A 24916-nucleotide genomic window follows, 5' to 3' on the forward strand; every position below is an offset into this window, starting at 1 on the left:
AATATGAATCAGACCCATAATCCTCAAGTAGTTAAATAATACAGCAGTAATAGTTGTATATTGATTTTATGAACAAAATTACATGACTGAATCTATTACTAACACAGTATCCTTGGAGCAGACGGACCAAGATTTCCCTACCCAATCATATTACTGGTTTAAATAAGCAATCAGTTCAATTTTGGTATGCCTTTCAAAGGAGTATTCACATGTAATACAGCAGAATCATAGAACAAGTAATGAAATTGTAAATGCAAAGTGAACACATGAGCAAGCTATGTGGGTTTATATTCACTTTTCCCACAGTTAATCATCAAGCACCAGACTTTCATATAGGGCTGAAAGATCCAGTGCTGTTCATGGATAATTTGTCGGTTATCACCTCAAAACATCTGTTTTTGGGGGATACACCCAAAAACTTAAGCATCCCCAAGATGTATGAAGGAGTGACTGCAACAGATATCTTAATTCCCAGTCCCTCCATTTTTGTTTGGAAAAGCAGCCCTCATCTATTTCTTTGGGGGGCTACTAATTTGTAATTTTTATTGTAGTTGCTTAATATAAGCAATACACGATGGCTATCGTGGCGGCATTATTAACATAAGATGAGGGTGCCACAGGAGAAATCTCTGATCTCCCTCCATCTGCCTTATAATACATTTTGGTAAAGTGGTAATAACTCCTTTTTTTCTGTGACACTGCTTTGTACATTTACTTCCATAGCGATGGGACACACTGTGGGTCATAAATTAATTTATCATTGTTGTTAATATTGTCTAGTTCTGATGAATCCATATTTCTCTTATATCTTGCTCATAGCAAGGTGCCTGAAACTTTGTCCTATGTTTAAGATGTGGTTAAATCAGTGACTTGGTAAAACTATGTGTACTTTCAATGCCATACCTCCCAACATTGGGGAGTTTGTACCCGGGAGAGAGGGCACATGTCACAGTAGGGGCATGACTGCATGATAATGGGCATGTTCACGTATCTGGTATTCATGGTCACATCCCCGCTTGGTGTTTTAAGAAAAAAATAGTGTTAGTTGCAAGCTAAAGTTTTTGGAGCTAGCCACCAGTTCACAAATTCTACTTGGGAGACCTGATCTTGCAACATCCTTTGTCTTCCTAAACTTTAATTCTGATTCCAGTTTACCTCTTACATATGTCTTCTCTTCTTCTCCATCTGTACCTATGCAGAATAACAGTGCTTCGGCTTTGGTCTGGCTTCATGGAGCAGTCCATGGAGCTCCAATGAGCCGAGCCACGAATAGGGTGTTTTTTTTCAGGAATGTGCATTTAAGACTATCTGTAGATATAACTTAACTTTTAATTTTTCCTCCATCTAAACTGGTTTCTTGCCTGATGTAATAATCACCTTGGACAACTTTTCTGTCTCTGCACTTACATAAGTCTGCTGTTTATAGATCACTTTTGGCTCTGCACACTGATTAACAATTGCCTGCCTTATTCATCTTTAATAAACCACTTGCATTTGTCCCTATGCCACACAATAGATGTAGCTATAGTGGGTGCAAGGAGTGCTATTGCTATGGGGCCTAGAGGCTAAGGGGGCCCACCTCTGGGGTGTGACTCAACTGTACCCAGGTCATAAAGTTGTCTACCAGGTTCCCTGAATTGCCCGCTAAGCACTGTGTGGCATAGGGGTCTATTTATCAAGTAATATTTGTGGGATATTCCCTGAAAACAGTAGTTTTCGGGGGATAACCACAAATTTTAAGAATCCCCTGAATGTTTGAAGGAGAGCCATTTCATTCCTTTCCGAAAGCAGACACAGCCCCCATAGGTTTCTATGTGGGCTGCGAAGTGGCTTCAGAGGAATATCTGTATTGAAGTTCTTATTTGAACTGAAGGCAGAAGTTGCACTTATCCTGAAACAGTTTAGAAGAATGGATTTCATACATGGGATGCTACTGCAAACTTACAAACTTTCTTGGCTAAGCTGCCGAGATGCATGAATACAATAGAGGCCAACATCCTTGCAAACTCTCAGAAGCTGGAGGAAGTGTTTTTCAAGGTCCAGTTGAGATGCAAAATTCTCTATCAATTTCTATTAAAAGAGAAATCTGTGAACCAGGAAACACTTTAGAAGTGTATCAAAAGTTATTTTTGTCTTTATGACATTAAAGTTGAACTATGTATCTGCAATTCTTTTCTTTCTGATATAAACTGTTTTGAAGATAATGACCTAGCCCAAGTTTAACTCACTAAACTTAGGACAAAATAAATACTACAATTGGAGTATAATTCCAAAAGCCGTGGAGAATTCTTGTGTTACTCATATTGTAAAGCGAGCTTTGGATGCTTTCATTCAATTTGCTTTCATTCAATTTGCATCAATGATGTTTTGTGAAACACCACCCAACAGTTTAATATTCTTATTTAAGGAACATTAATACATTCTTTAAAAAACAAAATGTAACTTTCCTAAGGTTTTGTCTTATTAATGTATTCATGAAAGCTTGGAGATAAATAAAATTGTGAGAGATAAAGTACCAACCAATCAGCTACTAACCAGGGGCGGATTTACCGCGAGGCAACCTAAGCGGCCGCCTAAGGCCCGGCGGGTCCCCTGAAATCCAGCCCTGGAGAGATCCTGTCCCTGCTGCACTGCATTTTGCACACACACGCAGGCAGTATAGTTACACAAGAGGAGGCGGAGCACGGGGGGAGGAGCAGTACGAGAATCACGCCAGTCACTCGACCACCCTTCACCCACTGCAATAACACTGTATGGGAGGGAGGCAGAGGAGAGCCAGAGCCACTCAAGTGCACAATGAATTTAGGCGCGGATTGGGGCGGCTCACACTATTGCCGGGCCGGGTGCCGCGATCGCGCATCATCCGCTGTTCGGACTCCGGAGGAGCCCTCTGTGACACCCTAGCTGTATATTGGCGCAGCGCATGACGTCACGCGCCATGCGCCGTGCACCGTAGAGACTGCTGGAGAGGAGCCGCAGAAGAGGAGGCTGGAGCATCAGTTAGACCCTGAGCACGCTCAGCACGGTAAGTGGAGCTGCTGCACGGGGTGCTGATGGGCTACCATGGCAGTGTCTGTGTGTGAGCCTTCTGGGTTACTTTCAAGGCTCAGGCACGCCCCCTGAATCACTAGCCAGGCTGACTAGTGTGCAGGAATCACATGCAACAATAACAGAGTACTCTGGCCCTCATTCAGAGCCGTATGCTCTGAGCAGAGCGCACACTCTGAATGAGGGCCGCCCTCCATAAAAATGGAGCGTCCTCCTGGACGCTCGTATAGCTGTGGGTCACCACCCACAGCCTATACGAGCGTGCAGTTTGATGGCCGCGATGGTCGTGACCATCGCGACCATCGAAACTGCGAGCCGGAGCCTGCGGTTGAGGTTTTCAACCGCAAGCCCCGGAGTGATTTTGGCTCTATCAGAGCCAAAATCACTCCCACTGACATCACTAGTGATGTCAGTGGGCCGGCTTCTGACGGGAGGCGTTCCCGTGGGAACGCCCCCGTCAGGGAGGCACGCCCCCGGCACGCCCACCAAAGGGGGCGTGCTGTCAATCAACATCGACAGCACGCCCACTTTGATCAGACACAACGAGCGAAGGACTTTCCTTCGCTCGTCGCGTCTGGCGCATGCGCACGACGGAGCTCCCTCCGTCGTGCGCATGCTCAGTGCAGACCATCGACCCACTTGCGAGCGGACAGCTGCTTGCGAGTGGGTCTGAATCAGGGCCTCTATCCAGTACTCTATTGCTGTTGTATGTAACTAGTTACTATGGTGATTGAGGGAGGTGGGGTGGTAAACAGGAAGCTCCCCAGAGGCTGCTAGACAATGTTATTTTACATATGTCACATTCACTTTTAATCATACACTGTATTATACTTACCTGTCCTACAGACGCAACCTTACACTTATGGAATCTCTACACAGTTTACAGATGACTCAAATGCCTGAAGCAGTTTTATGACTGACCCATTAATACTTTGGCCTAAATGTAATAGAGTGTGAGCCAGTGGCATAATTACCATATGTGCAGGGGGGTGCGACTGCTATGGGGCCCGGGCTGCCTCCAGGGCCTGCCGCTCCCGCTGCACCCAGTCATGCATGGATTCAGCCTGAGTCACCTGTCCAGGGGTGGATTGGGCCACCAGGACAGCGTGAATGTTCCTATTGGTCCGATCCCATATTCCCCAATGCTGGCAGGGCCAGCTCACATCAGCCGGCTGCCGGGGAATGCAACTGGTAGCAGACATCTGCTCCGGCTAGCGGGCACTTCCGGGTGCTGCTAGCCGTGAGCAGCGCCATAGTGTGCAGGGCCGGCCTGATGCGCTGATAGTCCCTGTAGCCTGGACCAGGAAATTCATGTTGCCACACATCCTTCCCCATCCTCGCACAGCTCCTGATAGAGACAGGCTGTGGTGATGAGGTGAGGGGCTGAGCCGAAGTCAGTGATTTGAGGAGGGGCTGAGGACAATGATGAGGGGCTGGGGATGGTGGTGAGGGGCTGCGGACAGTGATGAAGGTGGTGAGGATCTGAGGATGGTGGTGAGGGCTGGAGCAGAGGAAGGAGATGAGGGGTCGAGGATGTTGGTGAAGGGCTGGGGCAGAGGAAGGTGATGAGGGGCAGAGGAAGTTGGTGAGGGGCAGAGGTTGGGGTGAGGGGCTGAGGATGGTGGTGAGGGGCTGGGGTAGAAAAAGGTGATGAGGGGCTGAGGATGGTGGTGAGGGGCTGGGGCAAAGGAAAGTGATGAGGGGCTGAGCAGGGCCGAAACTAGGATATCTGTCACCCGGTGCAAGGCAGCAATTTTGCGCCCCCTCCCTTCCTGTACCTTGATTTTGTCCTTGCTCCTCCATAAGGCAGTGCACTACTCAGACGTCCCTGGTATAGTGACTTACATTATTCCACACACCATAAAGCCCATTACACATTATGCCACACACTGTAATGCCTATTACCAAAGTGCCACTTACATATTTGCCCAACACCATTTTATGCCCCACAGTAACTTTAATATTACCAGCTCGTTGCCAGGGGTTACATGCTCTTTGCCAGGGGTTACATGCTCATTGCCAGGGGTTTCATGCTCGTTGCCAGGGGGTTTCATGCTCATTGCCTGGGGTTCATGCTCGTTGCCAGGGGGTTTCATGCTCGTTGCCAGGGGTTTTCATGCTCATTGCCAGGGGGTTTCATGCTCGTTGCTATGGGGTTTATGCTCGTTGCCGGGGGGTTTCACGGGAGAAGATGCATCTTTCAGCATCTTCAACCGGCATTTCTGGTAACGCTGTGTGCATTGCGCTGGCCTAACAGACACTAGAGGTCCAGTGGCGGCGGCCATTTTTGGATGGACATTTTCTGAATCTGCAGCCCCCAAGCCACCGTGAGTCAGCCCTTTTACACCCCCTGCATTCTGGCACCCGGTGCACGTGCACCTCTAGCCCCCCCCTAGTTGCGGCCCTGGGCTGAGGATGGTTGTGAGGGGCAGTGTGTTTGTTTGTTTTCCTATTGAGGCCAATGTGTTTTGTTTTGTTTTCATGTGGGGACCAATGTGTATTTTTTTAACTCACGGTGCCAATAGAAGGGGGGGGCCTTTTCAAGATTTTGCTATGGGGCCCGCAAAGTTCTAGTCCCCTGGTGCGAGCCGATGCCGCTGTGGGAATACATGCGAGTATTTTTTTTTTTAAACCAATCTTGCTTTTGCTTTTTCCCCTCTCTCCTCTCTTTTCCCCTCTGTACTGTCCTGTCCTGTCATCCTCGTCCTTTTCATGTAACATCTGTCCTGGCCCTGTCCTCACCTCTATCCTGTCACTGCCACCCCCTTGGTCCTGTCCCCTCTGTACTGTTCTGGACCTGTCATCCTAGTCCTTTCCATGTCCCCTCTGTCCTATCCCTGTCCTCACCTCTGTCTTGTCAATGCTGTCCTGTCCCGCCCTGCTCTCTGTCCTGTCACCTCATTGCTGCCCTGTCCCAGCTGTCCTGTTCCTGCCACCACTGTCCTGTCCTGTCCCTGCCACCACTGTCCTGTCTCTTTTGCCGCTGTCTTGTCCCTTTCACCTCTGTCCTGATCTTGCCACTTCTGTACTGTGGGTTGGAAAGTTAATGGGTATCTAGAGAACAGCAAAGTCCTTGGGGGTCATTCAGAGATGTACAGAAACCCGATGGTGGGATGTTTATGCATGTGGGTCCATTATCCTCACATGCACAAAATGGGGACATGTCCCCCCAGCAGCATGAACATCCAGGCCATCCTGATTAACCTTAGGGTTACTCAAATGGTCAATGTTCACGCAAGTGGTCCTGGTGGTGTGTCCTCAGACTCAACAGCAGATCACATAAGCATGCAGGAGGCGTCTATTAACACAAGATGCTTCCTGCTGCATTAGAGGGGTGAGGGGTGATGTGCTGTCAGACAGACAGACATAGAATGGGGCATTATGTGGTGCTGTAAAGTGGGCAGTAACTGGGTTAGTCTGTGGGGGACTCAGTGTGCTATGAGGGGGCATGAGTGAGCTGGGATGGAGGTCAGTGTGCTAGGTGAGTGATTGCAGTGAGAGGGCTGTGAGTTGGTGTGATATGGAATGTACTGGCAGTGAGAGCTATAGAGGGGGCAATCAGCGGTGCCAAAATTGGGAAAGCTTAGTGAGAGCTAGAAAAAATTGTAAATACATAGCTGACTTTTCAAGTCCGTGGTGGACCTTTTCTTCTGGGTGCTGTACATGGACATGAATCAGGAATGAAATAGTGCTATAGATTGTTTGAGGGAGGGGTGGGGGGGGCAAAACCAGTATCTTGCCTAGGGCCCTATGAGGTCTAAATCCGGCTCTGCTACTAACTGTCAAACACAGCCTTTAAAGCGACAGTTAGGAGCTGAGGGGTTGGTACTTTATCTCTCACCGTTTTATCTCTCTCCAAGCTTGATGATATAGCATGATTAATATAGAAGCACATATAATAATGTTACACAAAATTTATGTTAATATTTTGAAAACTATTTCAGTATAATTTCCTTTGTAATCCTTACATTTAATTTTTATGCACTTAAAAATGTTACACTGAGAAGGGGTCCACAAGATTTCACAGAAATCTCAGAAAAAGTGCTAATTAGCGCTGCAGAATGCAGTCCTCATTATTTTCAGTAGGGACTATGGCCCTCATTCAGAGCCACTCGCTATTTGCGGTCGTTCGTTCTAAAACTAGGGGTGGCTATTCAAATGAACCATTCGCTGTTTGCGGTCTGTTCACGCCTCTATGTCTGAACGAGCGAACAAAACTTGCGTTCGTTTTTTTGGAAAAAATACGCCCCCTGGCCGCTCGCATCCTACGTCATGTCCGCTATTTATTAGATTAATCGAGCACATCGACAAGGGTATGAACTGCTCGCTATTCTTGGGGTTGGTGTTTGCTACCACAATTTTGCGTGCAATTCTGACTATAAACTAACCCAGTGACGAGGTCCATGACGCTGCTGTTTTAAATATGCACACCCATAAAACGCCCGTTTTGACCTTTAAGCACGCCTGCGTTCTGATTTCCACTCCCCATTTTCAAGCACCTTCCCGTTACCACCCACATACGCCTCTTTCTGTCACTCAAAATAGCAGGCATTCGCTATTTTGCGAGCACATGAATTTCGGCCGCACTGACTGGTTCGCGCATGCGTATAACGATCCGTACGCATGCGCAGTTGGGCAAACATCGCTCAGAGCGAACGAGCTGCCGCTTACGAGTGGCTCTGAATCAGGCCCTATGATCTGACACCTATTTACTAACTTCAAAAAGCGAAGGAGCTTGGCCCCGGTAGTTTACATCATTTTTAGATGTGTAAACTACTGTAAGCCTATGAAGACTCGAGGTGCAGGAGAGCGATCTTTTGATCTCTCTCCCGCAGTCTCCAGCTTACTCCGCAAGCTGACACTGTGCGCATACACAGCAACAGCTTCCCCCGGAGGAGTCTTTCACTTGACCTGGCTGACTGTGCAGTAAGTTGCAGTTTACTGCTGCCAGCCAGTATTCTTGGGGAGCAATACTAATAGCCTAGCCGGCCATACCCCTTTTTTGCACAGCGTGCGCATGATCTCAGCTCTTTGACATACCTACAGATACTTTTTGTCTCTTTGCCTCTGACTGGTTGGCCACCCCTGCTCTAGAGTTTTGACTATAAAAATTATTAGAATAATACAAAGAAGATATTTATAATATTTTCTTAATATTTTTCTTAGAATTTTTATAGTCAAAATTCTGGAGTATACGTAAGTATGACAGGAAAGGCTCTGCCTCACCTGCTCACCTCACCGCACATCACTGCTGGATGGAGGGTATTACATGGTGCTGTATAATGCTGTGGTAGCCCTTTTGGATTATGGTCCAGTCACTCTGCGCATTAAGGCCCTCATTCAGAGCCGTACGCTCTGAGCAGAGCGCACGCTCTGAATGAGGGCCGGCCTCCATAACTATGGAGCGTCCTCCTGGACGCTCGTATAGCTGTGGGTCACCACCCACAGCCTATACGAGCGTGCAGTTTGATGGCCGCGATGGTCTTGACCATCGCGACCATCGAAACTGCGAGCCAGAGCCTGCGGTTGAGGTTTTCAACCGCAAGGCCCGGAGTGATTTTGGCTCTATCAGAGCCAAAATCACTCCCACTGACATCACTAGTGATGTCAGTGGGCCGGCTTCTGACGGGAGGCGTTCCCTTAGGAACGCCCCCGTCAGGGAGGCACGCCCCCGGCACGCCCACCAAAGGGGGCGTGCTGTCAATCAACATGGACAGCACGCCCCCTTTGATCAGACACAACGAGCGAAGGAAAGTCCTTCGCTCGTCGCGTCTGGCGCATGCACACGACGGAGCTCCCTCCGTCGTGCGCATGCTCAGTGCAGAACATCGACCCACTTGCGAGCGGACAGCCGCTCGCGAGTGGGTCTGAATCAAGGCCTAAGTTGTCCACTCAGAATGTAGCAAAAGAGCCATAGACCATAACACTTTTTCCTCTATGTATGACAATTATTTTCTAAGTGGCAGCTACTACATGATTGAAAGTTTAGAATCATTGGTCCATAAAGCCTTCTTCTAGTCTTCAGTAGTTCACCATGATCCAAACAGCCCTCTTTTTCATTACTGCAGACAGGGCCCATCAGCAAAGAAAAAAAAAATTTTTTTTTACATTCCAGTGACAGCGGCTGCCAGTCTTATCAGCCGCCCACAGCCACCACTATGCTGGACCCCATGGTGAGCCATTCTGGTCTGTCCATACTCGTGCCTGGGCTGTCACAGTGCTGACGTCATCGGCTGACGTCGGCTGTGAAAACAGCCCAGGCGCCCTTCCCTGGGTCTTCCGCAGAATTTCCCGCTGGTCCAGTCCCATACTTTGTATATAGCTTTATACTAGGGGTGAGCGGGTTCGGATTTCTGAAATCCGAACCCCTCCGAGCCCCCCCGATCCGAGGCCGATCCGAGTCAGGATCGACTTTTCCCGCCTGACTCGGATCTGAAATCGAGGCAAACATCATCATCCCGCCTTCCGGGTTTCGCGGGTTTTGGATCCTATATAAGTTACCAGCGTCTGCGCCATTTTCTCACTCGGCTGTGGACAGTGAAGAGGGAGGGTGGGAGTTAGGGCTGGCTGGGCTGTGTAGTGTAGTGTAGTGCAGTGCAGTGTAGTGTTGTGCTGTGCTGCTGTTGTCCATAGGGGCTGTGTCCACTCCTCCAAAGTCCATAGGGGCTGGCTGGACTGTGTTGTGCAGTCAGTTGTCCATAGGGGCTGTGTCCACTACAAAGTCCTGTGCAGTGTCCCAGTCCTAAAGGAGTGCTGTAGTGTTGTCCAGGGGGTGCTCTGTCCATCAGGGGTGCTCCGTTAAAGGGTGCTGTAACCCCCAAAGTACACTCCAAACAAAAAAAAAAATATTTTCTGTGTTTGTGAATTGTGTGCACTGTAGCCGCACGTGGATCAACAAAGTAGTGCCAAGCGTGCGCTTGTGTCATAAGTAAAGGGCCATCTGGCTTGACCGTTAAAGGGTGCTGTAACCCCCAAAGTGCACTCCAAACAAAATAAAAAATATTTTCTGTGTTTGTGAATTGTGTGCACTGTAGCCGCACGTGCATCAACAAAGTAGTGCCAAGCGTGCGCCTGTGTCCCATAAGTAAAGGGCCGGCTGGCTCATTTCTTAAAGGGTGCTGTAACCCACAAAGTGCACTAGTCTCCAACAAAAATAAAAAAATATTTCTGTGTTTGTGTGCGCCTTAGCCGCACGTATATATCAATATAACATAAATGGAGGACCAAACTTTCTCCGATAAAAATAAAATAGGGAAAGATCAAGAACCACTTCCTCCTAGTGCTGTTGCTGCTGCTGGGAGTTGTTCATCATCTCAGAGAGGAAGTAGGAACACCACTACTTTTACTAAACAACTGGCCCTCCAACAGTCCTTAGCGAGGAGGATGAAGTACGACAGCAGTCATCCTGAAGCAAAACGTATAACTGAGGCCTTAACTGCTATGTTGGTGTTAGACGTGCGTCCAGTATCCGCCATTAGTGCAGTGGGATTTAGACAATTGATGGAGGTAGTGTGTCCCCGGTTCCAAATCCCATCTAGATTCCACCTGCATCCTCAAAGCAGCAGCGACAAGCATGCGTCTGTCTGTTAAAGGGTGGTGTAACCCTCAAAGTGCGCTCCACAAACAATAAAAAAATTCTTTTTTTTTCTGTCTTTGTGAATTGTGTGCACTGTAGCTGCACGTGCATCAACAAAGGAGCAGTGCCAAGCGTGCGCCTGTGTCCCATAAGTCTGTTAAAGGGTGGTGTAACCCCCAAAGTGCTCCAAAAAATAAAAAACAATTTTTTTTCTGTGTTTGTGACTTGTGTGCGATGTAGCCGCACGTGCATCAACACAGTAGCAGCGCCAAGCGTGCGCCTGTGTCATAAGTCAAGGGCCGGTTTGGACATCTGGTCCGGACTGAAGGACGTGTCAACAATTTCTGACAAGTCTACTGTCACTGCATATGATACTGTCCTCAAAGCAGCAGCGACAAGCGTGGGTCTGTCTGTTAAAGGATTACATCGGTGACAGCATCCTGGCATGTCAGACAGTCCGTACATGTACTGGCAGGAAAAAGAGGCAATTTGGAGGCCCCTGTACAAACTGGCTCTATTTTACCTGAGTTGCCCCCCCTCCAGTGTGTACTCCGAAAGAGTGTTTAGTGCAGCCGGGAACCTTCAGCGAAAGGCGTAGGAGGTTGCTTCCACAAAATGTGGAGAAGATGATGTTCATAAATATGAATTATCAACTCTTCCAGGGAGACCAGCCTCCATAACGTACAGAGGGACCTGTGATGGTGGATTCCAGCGGGGACGAATTAATACTCTGTGAGGATGAGGATGTACACAACACTGAAGAGGGTGAGGAATCAGTGAATGAGGAGGATGAGGACGACATCTTGCCTCCGTAGAGCCAGTTTGTGCAGGGACAGATTAATTGCCAGCTTGTTTTGTGGGGGCCCAAACGAACCAATCATTTCAGCCACAGTCGTGTGGCAGACCCTAGCGCTGAAATGATTGGGTTGTTAAAGTGTGCATGTCCTGTTTATACAACATAATGGTGGGTGGGAGGGCCCAAGGACAATTCCATCTTGCACCTCTTTTTTTTCTTTGCATTATGTACTGTTTGGGGCCTAGTTTTTCAAACTGTCATCCTGTCTGCCACTGCAGTGTCACTCCTAGATGGGCCACGTGTTTGTGCCGCCCACTCGTGTCGCTTAGCATAGTCATCCAGCTACCTCGGTGCAACCTTTTGGACATAAAAACACTATTGTGAGGTGTGAGGTGTTCAAAATAGACTGGAAATGAGTGGAAATGAAGGTTATTGAGGTTAATAATAGCATAGGAGCAGAAAAACCCACAAATTCTGTGATTTTAGCTGTTTTTATGCTTTTTTTCAAAAACATACAGATCCAAAACACAAAACCCAGAACCCAAAACACGGAAGGGTGGTTTTGGCAAAACCAATCCAGATCCAAAACACGAAGAAAGATCCAGATCCAAAACCAAAACACGAAAAGTGGCCGGTGCACACGCCTACTTTATACAGTAACTGGTTTTATTACTACTTCTGTCTGAACTAAGTTATCAGAGATGGCCAGCAGACATTTGATGGAATCACAATGTAATCAAAGGCCTCTCCAGCCTACTTGGAAATGTAAATGCAAGTTCGTTTAGGCATACAATGATAGTCAGACTTAGGGGCCCATTTATTAATGATCGCATTTTGCAATGCGATCAGGGCATGCAGTATCGCCCCTGATCGCATTGCAAAATGCGATCCTATCTGCCGGATGTATTATCCGGGACATGCAGGGAGACGGGCTCCGAAAAGAGCCCGTCCCTGCGATGTCTCCGGAGGGCAGTCGGGGCTTCTGCGCATGCGCAGTCCCGCGGACTGCACATGAGCGGCGCCCTTTGCCGGCGGAGGGATCTGGCAGATCCCTCCGCCGGCTGATATGCGGTAAGTGCCCATAGGAAACAGCGGCTAACGCTATCTTTAGATGTCAGCACTGAATATATAAAGTCTTTAAATATATGTGTATTCATGATTATGTAAAGACTTTAATAGTGTGCAGTAACACGGCAGATGTGCACAATAATATTATACTGACTACTCCAGATGGCATCGTGCAGACAACACAAACTGGCGTCGTGCAAATATTATTTTTACAATTTAGGTCTCAGCCAACCATCCGGCTTCGACAATACCATCGCGGTGGAGGCATGGGTCCGGAATGAGTCATAGCCCACAGCTTTTGCGAGCGGCCAGGTGATGGTCACGACCATCGCGACCACCGGGGCTTGCGACAAAACCCTTATGGTGCCCTAAAGAGAGCCGGAGGCTCACCACTGACATCACTGGTGATGTCAGTGGTGCCTCCCACAAACGGCAGGCGTTCCTTCGGGAACGCCTCCGTTTGTGTACCCACACCTCCTGCCCGCCTCCAAAATGGGGAGAGCTGTCAATCATAATCGACAGCCGCCGTGTCTTGGTGCGAGACACATAGCGACGGAGCGCCCATCACTGGCCGGGACCATCGACCCGCTTGCTAGCGCTATGCGCTTGCGAGCGGGTCTGAATCAGGCTCTGAGTTCCTGATGAAAAATAGCACTGTATGTACCTACTGTATGTATATGTGCATCTACTACTAGATGCTTAGTACATACATACACACATATACAGATACTAGATGGCATCTAGTATCTGTATATGAGTGTGTATTTACTTAAGTATCTATTATTTGTATGTGTGTATGTATCATGTACGTACCTATGTAAGTGTGTATCTGGTATCTGTATATGGGTGCGTATATATGTACTTAAGTATCTGGTATTTGCACGTGTATATGTACTGTATATATACCTATGTAAATGTGTATCTGTATTTGTGTATGTATGTAGTTATAAATATATATGTTTATGTGTAAGTATGTAATAAATAAAAAATATTTTTATGTTTGTGGGGGGACGCGCGACTACAGCACATGTGCTGGGGAAAGCAGGGGTGTTGAGTGAAGCTTTGCCTAGGGTGCCTAGAAACCTAACACCAGCCCTGGCTACAGAACAGCTGTAAGTTCGTAACCCATTTCTTGTTCCCTGAAAAGGTCTTTTGTTTTATAACTCTGAAATTTACAGTACAGCCAGGGCCGGCGCTAGGCTGTGCTGCGCCCAGCACCGTCCAGTGTTGCCACCCCTTCCCTCCTCCGCTCCCTCCCCCTGAGCTTAAATATGTACTATAGCGCTGGGAGGGAGGTGGGCGTTTCCTGCGCCCTCCGGAAACAGTAGCGCTCCGGGCGACGGACCGGGTTGCCCGTGCCTGGAGCCGCTACTGAGTACAGCTGGAAACTGGAAAAAACACGTTTGACTGTGTGCGTGTGAAGAGTCTTCTTAAGGCGGGTATCCACTACCCGACTAAACAGAGCGATTGAACGATAATAATATCATTATCGTTCAGTCGCTCGTTAATCGAGCACAAACTGGGCATGCAAATGTCAGAAACGACTAGCGATAAGCGCTGCTGCTGGTCGTTTCAAACATCAATCATTGCCCGAACTTGCCGGTATACTTGACAGATTGACCGTGTTCGGGGATGATGGAGGGTGACTACACTGAACGACTGTTCATTCAGTGTAGGCGGGAAATGCGGGACAGTTGGGAGGTATGAGATAGCTACAGCACTACCAGATAGCATTAGCATATCACATGTACCTAAAAAGAATTGGACATTGAATGCCTCAAGGGTGAGAAAGGGTTTGATTCAGGATATATTTCTGAGGTGGAAACAGCAGAACTGAGAAAGGTACTGATTTGTAATCTGAAGGAGAGGATGGAGTCGAGGATAGCTCCAAACTAGTGCACTTGTAGGCTAGAAGAGATGGTGGTGAAATTGAGGGAGGTGAGGCTATTTGGGAGTGTGGGAGTACTGTCATTTCAGCCTTAGTTTAATGTCATGTTAAATACTTTAAAGTCAAAATATTTACTGATTAAGGGGGAGAGTTATCACATTTTGGAGAGAGATAAAGTATCCCCCAATCAGCTTCTAACTTATTTTGTAGGCTGTGCTAGAAAAATTATAGAAACTGACTGGTCGGTACTTAAGCTCTCTACATGATTTGATAAATCTCCCCCTAATGTCAGACTAGGGCAGTGATTCCCAAACTGTGCGCCGTGGCACCCTGGTGTGCCTCGGGACACTTGCAGGGGTGCCTCAGGTTGGTGGTCCAAATTCTTTATGGTCAATGTAATGTCAATATATAGACAAACAGAAGCACAAATAAGTCCCCCTCCACATAACTAAACCTAAGGATGACAGGTGAGCACAATTTACTTCACTTTACTACTTCACTACATTGTTTTCTGAATTTCTCAATAACAAATCTCTGGCTTAGGGGTGCCTTAAAAACAATTCTAATACTCTAGGGCACCGTGGTTCAAAAAAGTTTGGGAACCTCTGGACTAGGGCATGAAGATAGACAACAGTAGAGCCCACTGGAGGGGGGGGGGGCTGTACCACACTGCTGAAAAGTTGCAAACAGCCACTTGAGAGGGTGTGGACAGCCATCATGTGGGATGAAGGAAGGAGATAGAAGCAGCATGGTTGGCATAGTGGTTAGTATTACTACCAAGGCACTGTGTGGAGACTTGAAGCGGCAAATGCAACTTTTTGCTTAGTCGCAGCAGCCATAATAATCAATGCTAGTTTCAGCCTGCCCATTGTGTACTAGTGGGCTGACTGACTGCGCAAGCCCTGGGAGGTCAGCTTTCAATGCCTGTGAATGGTGCAACTCAGACAGTGATTCTGAACACTCCACCATTGGCGCATCATCACGTGAGCCATTGACACTTGGTACCATCCTTTGGTAGGCGCAGTGTCTCCTTCTGAAATTTGTATGAACATGGCCTCTGTGGCTGCGGCTCTGCATCAAAGAACGCATCCGCTTTCTGTGACAAACCCAAGACAGCCTTTTTATGAGTACACTTCTGACCACCACCCACAAATGTCCATGGTTTTGCCTCACCATTCCGAGTGCAGTGTGCACTCAGTGGAACACATGCACCATTGGGGTTTTCATAATTTAATGCACATATGCAGTGGCAAATAATCACTGAACTGCGCTAACATCAGCATTGCATGCACCTCTGAATCTGGCCCTGTATGGGTATGCAGTCGGGAAGCCGGCGGACCTATTCCCGACAGCCGGTTTCCCGACTGTCATATCTCGGCAAGGGTCTAAAGACAGGCGTCAATATGCCGACGCCTGTCATTAGACATACGCCGGGAGACCGATGCCTGGCATCCCGATCGAAGGGACGCCGGGCGCCAAGCGCGGATAGCCGCGGGGGGGAGTGTTAGGTTTAGGGTTCCCAAGGGGACACTTAGGGTTAGGCACCCCCCAGGAGGTTAGGTTTAGGCTAGGGGAAGGGGGGTTAGCGTTAGGCACCCCCGGGGGGAGGGTAGGGTTAGGCACCCCCCTGGGGGACTTAGGTTAGGCAGCGGGGAAGGGGGTTTAGGTTTAGGCACTTGGGGGATTAGGGTTAGGTACTGGGGGGGAGGTTAGGGTTAGGCACCCCTAAGGGAGGGTTAGGGTTAGGGGGTAGAATTAGGTTAGCTAATACTTACTTGAGGACGATCGGGATTTCCACTGCTGCCAGGATGCTGGTGTCGGTATTCCATGCGTCCGGCGGTAAATCATACCGATTCCCTTGTATGTATGTTCTCCTCATGTTTGTGTGGGTTACCTCCAGGCATTCTAGGTTCCTCCCACAGTCCAAAAACATACGGTAGGTTAATTGGATTTTGACATAAAATGACCCCTAGGGGTATGTTTATGAAAGTGCAGGTTTTTAGAAGTGGAGATGTTGCTTGTAGCAACTAATGCATGTGGTAGGGAATATAGATTGTAAACTACACTGGGGCAGGGACTGATGTGAACAACTAAATATAATCTGTGCTGCTGAAAATGTGCACACTATATAAATATCTGATAGTTTAGTCTATATGTTAATTTTAACAACATATTCAATTCCATAATTTATTATGTGATAAATGGTCCAAACTTGAAAGTAATCGTATTTGACTGTTTACGCCATTTTGTTTCATTTCCATATTTAATTATTTGTCAGAGTGAGTGATTTATTAATCTGGTCAGTGTAAGGTATCATTTATTAGTCATACCATTTAGTATCAATTAACATTTTCTGATGATCAATTTTCCAGTTTTACTCTTTTGTCATGTTTATATACATGATCATTCTTGCAAGCTGAGCAAGGAGAACGGACCCTCAAAGCTCACTGTTTTATTTTTTTGTACTTTTGCTGGAAGCAGTATGGCTGCAGATATCCAGAGAATATCAGTTTCATGTGCAGTATAAAGTGAAAATAATCCTTTTTAGAACTTAAATATTTTGCTTGTATCATACATTCAGTTTTAAATAAGTAGACTCCTTAAGACTTCAGCCAGCTATACTGCTGAGAATGTTGCTTTCAGGTCATCTGCTGTGTTGGAGTAGTTATAAATAGGTTTCTGTAGTTATATAGTAAGCAAACTAAACTAGACATATGGGTGGATAGCTGGTAGCAGGATCAAAAGTATGTTGCTGTAATTATAGTTGGTGACAGACCCAGTTATTTTCTAGACTAGCATTAGCTGTTTCACAAACAATGCGGTATACTTAAAAAAAATAGACCAATGAGAATGTCATACCAAAAATAAGAAGGGGGTAATCTGTTTTGCACTAAAACATTTTGAATATAAACATGTTGTTCAAAGAACATGCAATAAGGCATATTTGCCTAATTTCCCTGAATGACCAGAAGATTCCCGGATTAGGGTGAGACCTGTTGAATTCCTAGGATCAGGCAAGGTGGACATGCACAAATTGAGTTGCCATATGTTTTGCCCTACCCACTTCATAAAATGTATGGCTTTAAATCCTGACCCACCGCAGATAACATTCTACGCAAAGCAGCCACATCTGCATTTTTTTGCACTTTGCATTTGTACAAGGGCGCTGAGGCATAGATAGGGCTACGCATTCCTGTGGAGAAGCTTAGAAGTCAGCTGGATATCCACCTTGTGGCTACATAGGTGTAACTGGGTGGTAACGGGGAATTAGAATAAGTGTGATCTGGCCATGTTGTGGTTGTATACAGGGGTGTATCTAGTGGTCCGAGCGTCCCTGGCAAGTAAGGGACTGGTCCTCCCCCCCCTTGTCAGTTAGTAAACAGATATAGATATACTGTACCTAGCACTGCACATACATAGCACACATACTGTACATAGCACACCACACACATATAGTGTACACACATACCTGGCACTGCATATACATAGCACACATACTGTCATACTTGCCTACCCTCCCGATTTGGTCGGGAGCCTCCCGAAAATTGGGTGCCGCTCCCGACCTCCCGGGAAAGCAGGCAAGCCTCCCGCGATCAGCGACATGTCCGCCCCCCCCCTGCATTTACTATAAAAATCCCGGCAGCACAGGGGCCAGTGACGCGATTCGCGCTGAATCGCATCATCGCGGCTCCGCCCCCTGCCTCACAATGCCTTTAAAACCGGCATTGTAAAGAGGGGGCGGAGCCGCGATGACGCGATGACACACCCCAATGCTCCGCCCCAAAATGCACGTCACCGCCGGACCACGCCCCCTTTTCGCTGTGACCCGCCCCCCCGCCGAGAAAGCCCGACAGCTCCCTCCCGGAAGGAGGGAGTGAAACATCGGCATGTATGCATACTGTACATGGCACACCACACACACATAGTGTACACACATACCTAGCACTGCGCATATATATACATAGCACACACACACTCACACATTGTACACACATACCTAGCACTGAACCTACATGTACATAGCACACTTAAAGTACATGGCACACCACACACACAATCACGTACCTGGGGCTGAGGAGGAGTAAATCGTCAGCCGCAGCACTACATACTGTGAGGAGGGAGAGGGAGCAGCTGTGGCTGACCATGCGCAGCAGCTCCCCAGCTCCCTCTGACATTCTGACCTCTCCGTAGCTGTGTTTGCGGCAGCGTTTGCCGCTTGTATTGAGATGGAGACACAGCTGTCTCCATCTAAAAAAATAATTAATTGGACTCATCAGGGGGAAGTTTTAGCTGCGAATGGCATTTGCCAGGGGCATCGGCCGGTGGGGTGGGGCCCAGCGGCGCCCCCCACCGGCCGGCGCCCCTGGCAAGTGCCATCCTTGCCAATGGGAAGATACGCCCCTGGTTGTATAGATGGAATTGTGGCCTGTTCATAGGTGAGAGTATGCTAATAATGATGGTGGCTGCGATTACAATTGGATTTGTTAGCGGCAGTGCAGCCACATAAATACATCCAACTCTAAATACAGATGTAAATTCACATCTATTTTCAAGCACGCAAGGCTGCTGCAGATACAGCAGCTTTGTGTGCGACTCAGAATCCACCCCATAGTAGGTAGTGTGTGTGATGATGAAATTGGCATTATCAAACACCTTGTTCAACCCACTGAATAACATGAATGAATGGCGTCATTAAGTCACATCTGACTCACTTTTGTATCCTTCCTGCAAGTAAGGTGTGAATATTAAGAGGACTATTTAATAAACTAAAAAGGCTTTTCTCAACCACCTCTAGATGGCGTTATGAGTCTTCTTACCTGCAGAATGGAGAATAGCAGAGAAGAGGCGTTCTCTTCCTTTTTTATCTGCTCACTCTTCTCCACGCCCCCCCCCCTCCCCCCATCTCCCGGACAGTTTCCCAATCAGTGTCAGTCTGATGTCACCAACGTTAATCTATGCATACGCGGAGCATGCAGTCATCTTTTGCAAATGTGAGTGATGCACAGAATTTACCAGGCTGTCCCTGCAATTTTTTTATGCTGCTTTTTGCTTTTCTTTTTAAATATACCCCTAATGAGCTAAGCCTAATGCAGGGTTGCAACATGGGCTATAAGTTAGAGAGCTAAGTAAATACAGATGTGGGATTTATTATCTGCAATGCTTCAGGTTTAGAATTTTCAGAAAACATTTTTCTATAACTTAGAGCACTGTACCTCAAATTATCTCAAAGGTTTTGTCTATCTATAAATGTTCTTCCATTATGCCACTGACCAAGATCTAAAATCACTCTTCCAATTTATTTAAAAACAACCAGAGGCGTCTTCAGGGGTCTGGAGACACCCGGTGCGCACTCCATATCCCCCTCGCTTGGAGGAGCCGGCATTTTGGTGTCACCCCCTCCGAGGGTGACACCCGGTGCGGCCCGCACCACCCTTCACCCCCATAGCGACGCCACTGAAAACAACCAACTGTCCTCACCATGTTTAACCACTTAGCAAAGCAAGTCCTGTTGTATAGCATTCAACCTAATTATTGAAAAGTCTTTTACTTTTTTTTTAAAGCAAAAGCTTAATACGAGAGAAGAAGCTATGTATTGAACATAAGTGCCAGCAACAGAAAGAGCGGATCACCGCGGTCAGACATTGACCAATGATCCACTACAAGGCTAATACATTGTGCAAAATGTGTTACAAATCACAGCTGTCATTCTAGTGTCCACCGAGACATAAGGTGAGCATATTATCATGTGAATTAAGCTTGACTGGCAGTCAGTCTTGTATTTTATCTCATGCTGGGGGACAGACAGGGGACTCAGAAGTTTCTAATAATGATTGACTTGCTGCTAGGACTGTGAGATTTAATTCTACAAACAACAATTAATACACTTTATGACTGAATATATTTTACGAGTTGTAGTAGTGGATTCTTACCTACTGGAGCACTTCAGCCTTGCTCTGGTGTGGGGACAGCTGCTCTGAAAAGCAGTTGTCCACGCGATCCCTAACACGACCAGGGCCGCAGGGAGGGTGGTGCGGCCGGTGCCTCTGCACAGGGCGGAATCCTCCAGTGGCACCAGCCGTACACACTTTAAGCGCCGGAGGTCTGCAGGAAGAGACCTCCGGCAGTGGTGCGCGACGTACAAGAACCTCGGCACAGGATCCCGCCCACCCTCCATCCCCTGGAAGGAAAGGTAAGCGCTCAGGGGGAGGAGGGGGGCGAAGAGGGAGCGCGAGGGGCGGCAGTGCTGCATAGGGCGCTCTGCCGTCCAGATACGGCGCTAAACACGACTACTGAAGTACTGTAGTAGTGATACTTACCATTGCCATTCCGGACAACTGCGCATGTGTGACCTGAGTTCAAGCATGCACACAGCCACAGGACACACAGTGCGGAGGTGTCAGAAGGATACGATCGGATTAGATCCCTCTTCGCAACCTAAGACCTTTTTTCCATAGGAAGGAGCGGGTCTTCGAGAATCAACACCATCTGAAGATGGCGTTGGTTCCTGCAGGAAAACTCCAAACACTTTCAATCATCTGCACATGCATTGTATGCAAAAACTCACCCTTTGCGTCAGCAATCATGCACCTTGTCGTGTGTATGTATCCCATTTGGTGACGAGGTTAGTCATAGACACTAGTAGAATGTGTATCATGTCCCACACACTTGGTGGCACTAGCATAATCATGTCATCCCACTTCTACTTTTCACCCCTTCCCTTAGCATCTGCTGGACGGAAGCTATGAAATTTTCAGTTATAAATGTAATTGTATGCACAGCACCTGTCACTCTTTTTATAGTACTAGTACCCCGTATCTAGCTCCTTATGTTATTTTACTCTCTTGTGTTAGAAAAAGTATTTGCAAATCATGTAACATCAATATAAATCTCACTTTCATCTTCAAAGCTATTTTTTTCTTATCTTCTGGGCACGCAGTTGTCTCCACCACACTGCCATATGTGGCACACATGACCTCCACATCTCCTCTCGTGTAAGCTGTTTGGCTCTCTGTGTTTTCTTTCTTTGAAAACATCGAATATTTTAACAGCATTTCTGGAGTGCTGACATTTGCAAAATGTATCAGAAATAGATAGTGCAGTGCCAGTCTGCCACATGTACATGTTCTTATGCTGGATTATGTGGGGGTGTGGCCTTCATCTGCACTTGTGACTCTATGTTTAATAGTATTCTAGCATACATGGCAATTGAAGTTGCTTGGTGCTAATGGTAGAGTGGTAGAAGGCTGCTGCCAAAGTCAACAGAGAGAATGAATAAAATAAACTGTATGTGAAACCAAACGAGAAGCAAGTAATTTGTTTAGTCAGATAGAAAGATTAAGGGCCTGATTCAGAGGTGGACGTTGCTGCATCCGCTCTTGCGTCTGTTGCTGGAGTTGCAGCTTCAATAATATGCAAATGCTCGTATTAGCCGCCTTGGTGTAGTAGCCTGCGTGTGAATGATCAACACTTTTAGGTGGATTTACGGCATACTTGCCTACTTTTAATCTGCCCTCCCTGGGAGAAGCCTGTGGAGAGGCAGCAGTCAGGCAGTGATGGGGACGGGTCCATTCACGTAATTAGGCCCTGCCCCCTCGTGGCAAAACGCCCGCAAATCGCACATATTTTAATAGGGGGCGGGGCCAAATGACGAGATTATTCTAGAATCGCATCATTAAGCCCCGCCCCTAATGGCGGGCCGCGGATTGAAGGTAAGTTTCTCCCTATTATGCCCACTTCACTAGGAAGTGGGCAGGATGCGGGAGAAGTGCCTACACTGCCGGGAGTGCGGGGGGTTACTTGAAAAAACGGGAGCCTCCCGCGACTTTCGGGAGTGTAGGCATGTATGATTTACGGGTGAGGCCATCCCAAAGCACACTGTTAGTGGCTATCCCCCCATACCCCCTCTCCTTCAAAACTGCCCTCGGTCATGGGCAGGTAAGAATAGCTGCAGTGTCACCCAGCAGCATTAACAGGCAGCTCTATTTAGACCATTCTTGCCTACACTCCCGGAAGCGTAGGCAGATCTCCCGCATCCTGCCCACTTCCTAGTGCAGCAGGCAGGATGGGGAGATTTAATGGGGAATTTGTGGGTCCCCCTGAACCGGCCAGCAGCAGCTCCTCTTCGGCTCTCTTGGTAAATATGATTTACACATCATCATAGTGTCACTGCCAGCTCAGGCTCCACCCACTTCATGATGGAGAGGGACGGCTGTTCCAAAAGCTTAAGCCTCCCAGCAGACTGCAATCTGACTGGTAGCCGAAACCTCTACCTTGCATGCAAATAAAAAAAGAAAGGATCAGCAGATCTGATGTGACGGCGGATGTAGGCACATCCTGCTATGCTGCCCCCTGCAGTTGGCACCCCTAGGCAACTGCCTCACGTGCCTAGTGGGCAATCCACCACTGGCATTTCTGCATGCTTTAACACAGAAGGTGAAACTTGACACCCCACCATCGCGCACGCCATCGACACTTGTACCCGCCCTATGGTAGGAGCAGTTTCTCCATCTGAAGATGGCGTCTGTTGCTGCGACTCTGCATCTGAGAATGCATCTGCTGTGACACTCCCATAACACGTCCATAAGACACTTTTTTTTAAATTCACTTCAGGCCACCTTTCAGTCACCACCCAGGAACGCCCATCACTTTGCCTCCCCATTTCTGAGACCGTCTGTCCAATCGTAACAGCATATTTGTGCATACACACTGTGTAACACGTGTAGTAGGACTTTTCTGAACTTTCTGTGCTGCCATCTGAAATTGTGGGGTCCAGTGCAAATGAAGCAGACTGGCCCCCCTTCAACATCTTGACCTCAACCCCCCTCCCTCCAAACACGGTGGGCACAAAGGAGTAGCATGGAGCCTAGGTGGCATGCTATGAACTCCCTCTCACAGTTCTGATGTGTGTCACATGCCCAGCAGTACTTCCTGCATACAATACATATGCGACTATACACACATTCAATGGAAAAACTTAAAAAACAGATAAAATATATTATAAAAATAAAATAAAAAGAATTTTCAGATATTTTGGTGATACAACCCTTTGAAGCGAGAAAAACCCCTAATGTTTTATTTACGTAAAATTTGCTTACTTGCCATACTTAGGTTTAATATAAAATGGTGTTTGCTCAGATCAATTTAATAGTCTTTCACAGGTGCAAGTAAGGGAGGGGTTTAATCTAGACTATAAAAAAATATAAAATGTCCCCTAGCACACTGCAATAGACCAGCCATAAGATTTGAATACTAAATGATAATAGAAATCCAGAAATCTTTGCTGCATATATTTGCAAAGATATATTTAAGCACAGGCTGTGTCAAGGCGTCTCTGTACCGGTGTCCCTAACGCTACATGATAATAGCACCCATTTTGGGTTATATAATTGCATACTATTATGCCTTTGTATTTATATGACCCACAGTGGGTGCTCTCCATGAGCATCAATGAGCCTTGGGTGCCCATTACCCTGTCACCGGTTACCTTCCTTGGACCACTTTTGATAGGTAGTATCCACAACATACCAGGAACACCTTACAAGACCTATTGTTTTGGAGATGCTCTGACCCAGTTGTCTAGCCATCACAATTTGGCCTTTGTCAAAGTTGCTCAGATTCTTACGCTTGCCAATTTTTCCTGCTTCTAACACATCAACAAGAAGTGCCTGTTCATTCGCTGCCTAATATATCCTACCCCTTGACAGGTGCCAATGTAATGAAATAATCAATGTTATTCACATCACTTGTGTCAACTTCGATCGAGCTGTGTTCAAAGCAGAAGCACATACGCAGCAGCTCATTGTACGCCAAAAAACAAGAACACAGCTGTTTGCCCTGCAGCCACTTATATGGGCTGAGTGCCTCCCAGTGTCAGTGAGGAGCAACAGGAGGTTGCAGTATTGGACAGTAAAGAACTGTCTGGCCCTAAAGTGAAGTAAGCCAGAGGTCTGTCAATGGAGTCATTGTGCCAGCTGTATAGATGAGCTGTGCTCAGAGTCACAGAGAGCATTGCATCCACAGTCTGCACAGCAGAAAAGTCCTGTATAATGTATTGACATGTTGTTCCTGCAGCGGCCGTGCTTAGCTGGGGGGTCATCACATCAGCACGATGCTATTGGAAACACTGCATTCATATTCATGTCAGAATTATTCATCCAGTGGCAACAAAAGGACATTATTTAAATTGATTCGAAATAAAGGCTTTTATGACACATAAACACACATGGAGTGGACATGTGTATATTGGATCAGACTGTGGGCCTTATTCAGAGGCGGTTGGAGGATGCAAGCGGTCGCTCAGAAACTGGGCGGCCACTTGCATCCTGACCGGCCGCCTCTGTTGCGGTCGTTAGGCTGTGGGTTAACACCCACAGCTCTAACGACCGCTCCGGTGATGGTTGCGATGGTCAGAGACCATCACGACCATCGGGGTTTACGACGAGACCCTAGGATAGGGTCTCCCTTGTTGTAAGCCCCGGAGAGCTTCTGGCTCTGTCTGAGCCGGAAGCTCTCCACTGACATCACTAGTGATGTCAGTGGG

At 47.4% G+C, this 24916-nt stretch overlaps 1 protein-coding gene across 3 annotated transcripts in view; it reads left to right on the forward strand.

The window, feature by feature from the left end:
• RECK (reversion inducing cysteine rich protein with kazal motifs) overlaps nt 1-24916 on the forward strand; it is a 255837-nt gene that overhangs the window by 6783 nt on the left and 224138 nt on the right. Inside the window, exon 1 of one of the 3 annotated variants that reach the window (XM_088442337.1) lies at nt 19290-19367. The exons of the other annotated variants lie outside the window; for them this stretch is intronic. Coding sequence (XP_088298463.1) covers nt 19313-19367 — 55 coding nt within the window. The 5' untranslated portion in view covers nt 19290-19312. Of the gene's footprint in view, nt 1-19289; nt 19368-24916 lie in introns of those variants that run through there. 3 annotated transcript variants of the gene reach the window in all.

The sequence above is a fragment of the Taudactylus pleione genome, unplaced genomic scaffold (assembly GCF_031769625.1).
Source record: "Taudactylus pleione unplaced genomic scaffold, aTauple2 ptg000309l, whole genome shotgun sequence".
Classification (NCBI taxonomy): domain Eukaryota; kingdom Metazoa; phylum Chordata; class Amphibia; order Anura; family Myobatrachidae; genus Taudactylus; species Taudactylus pleione.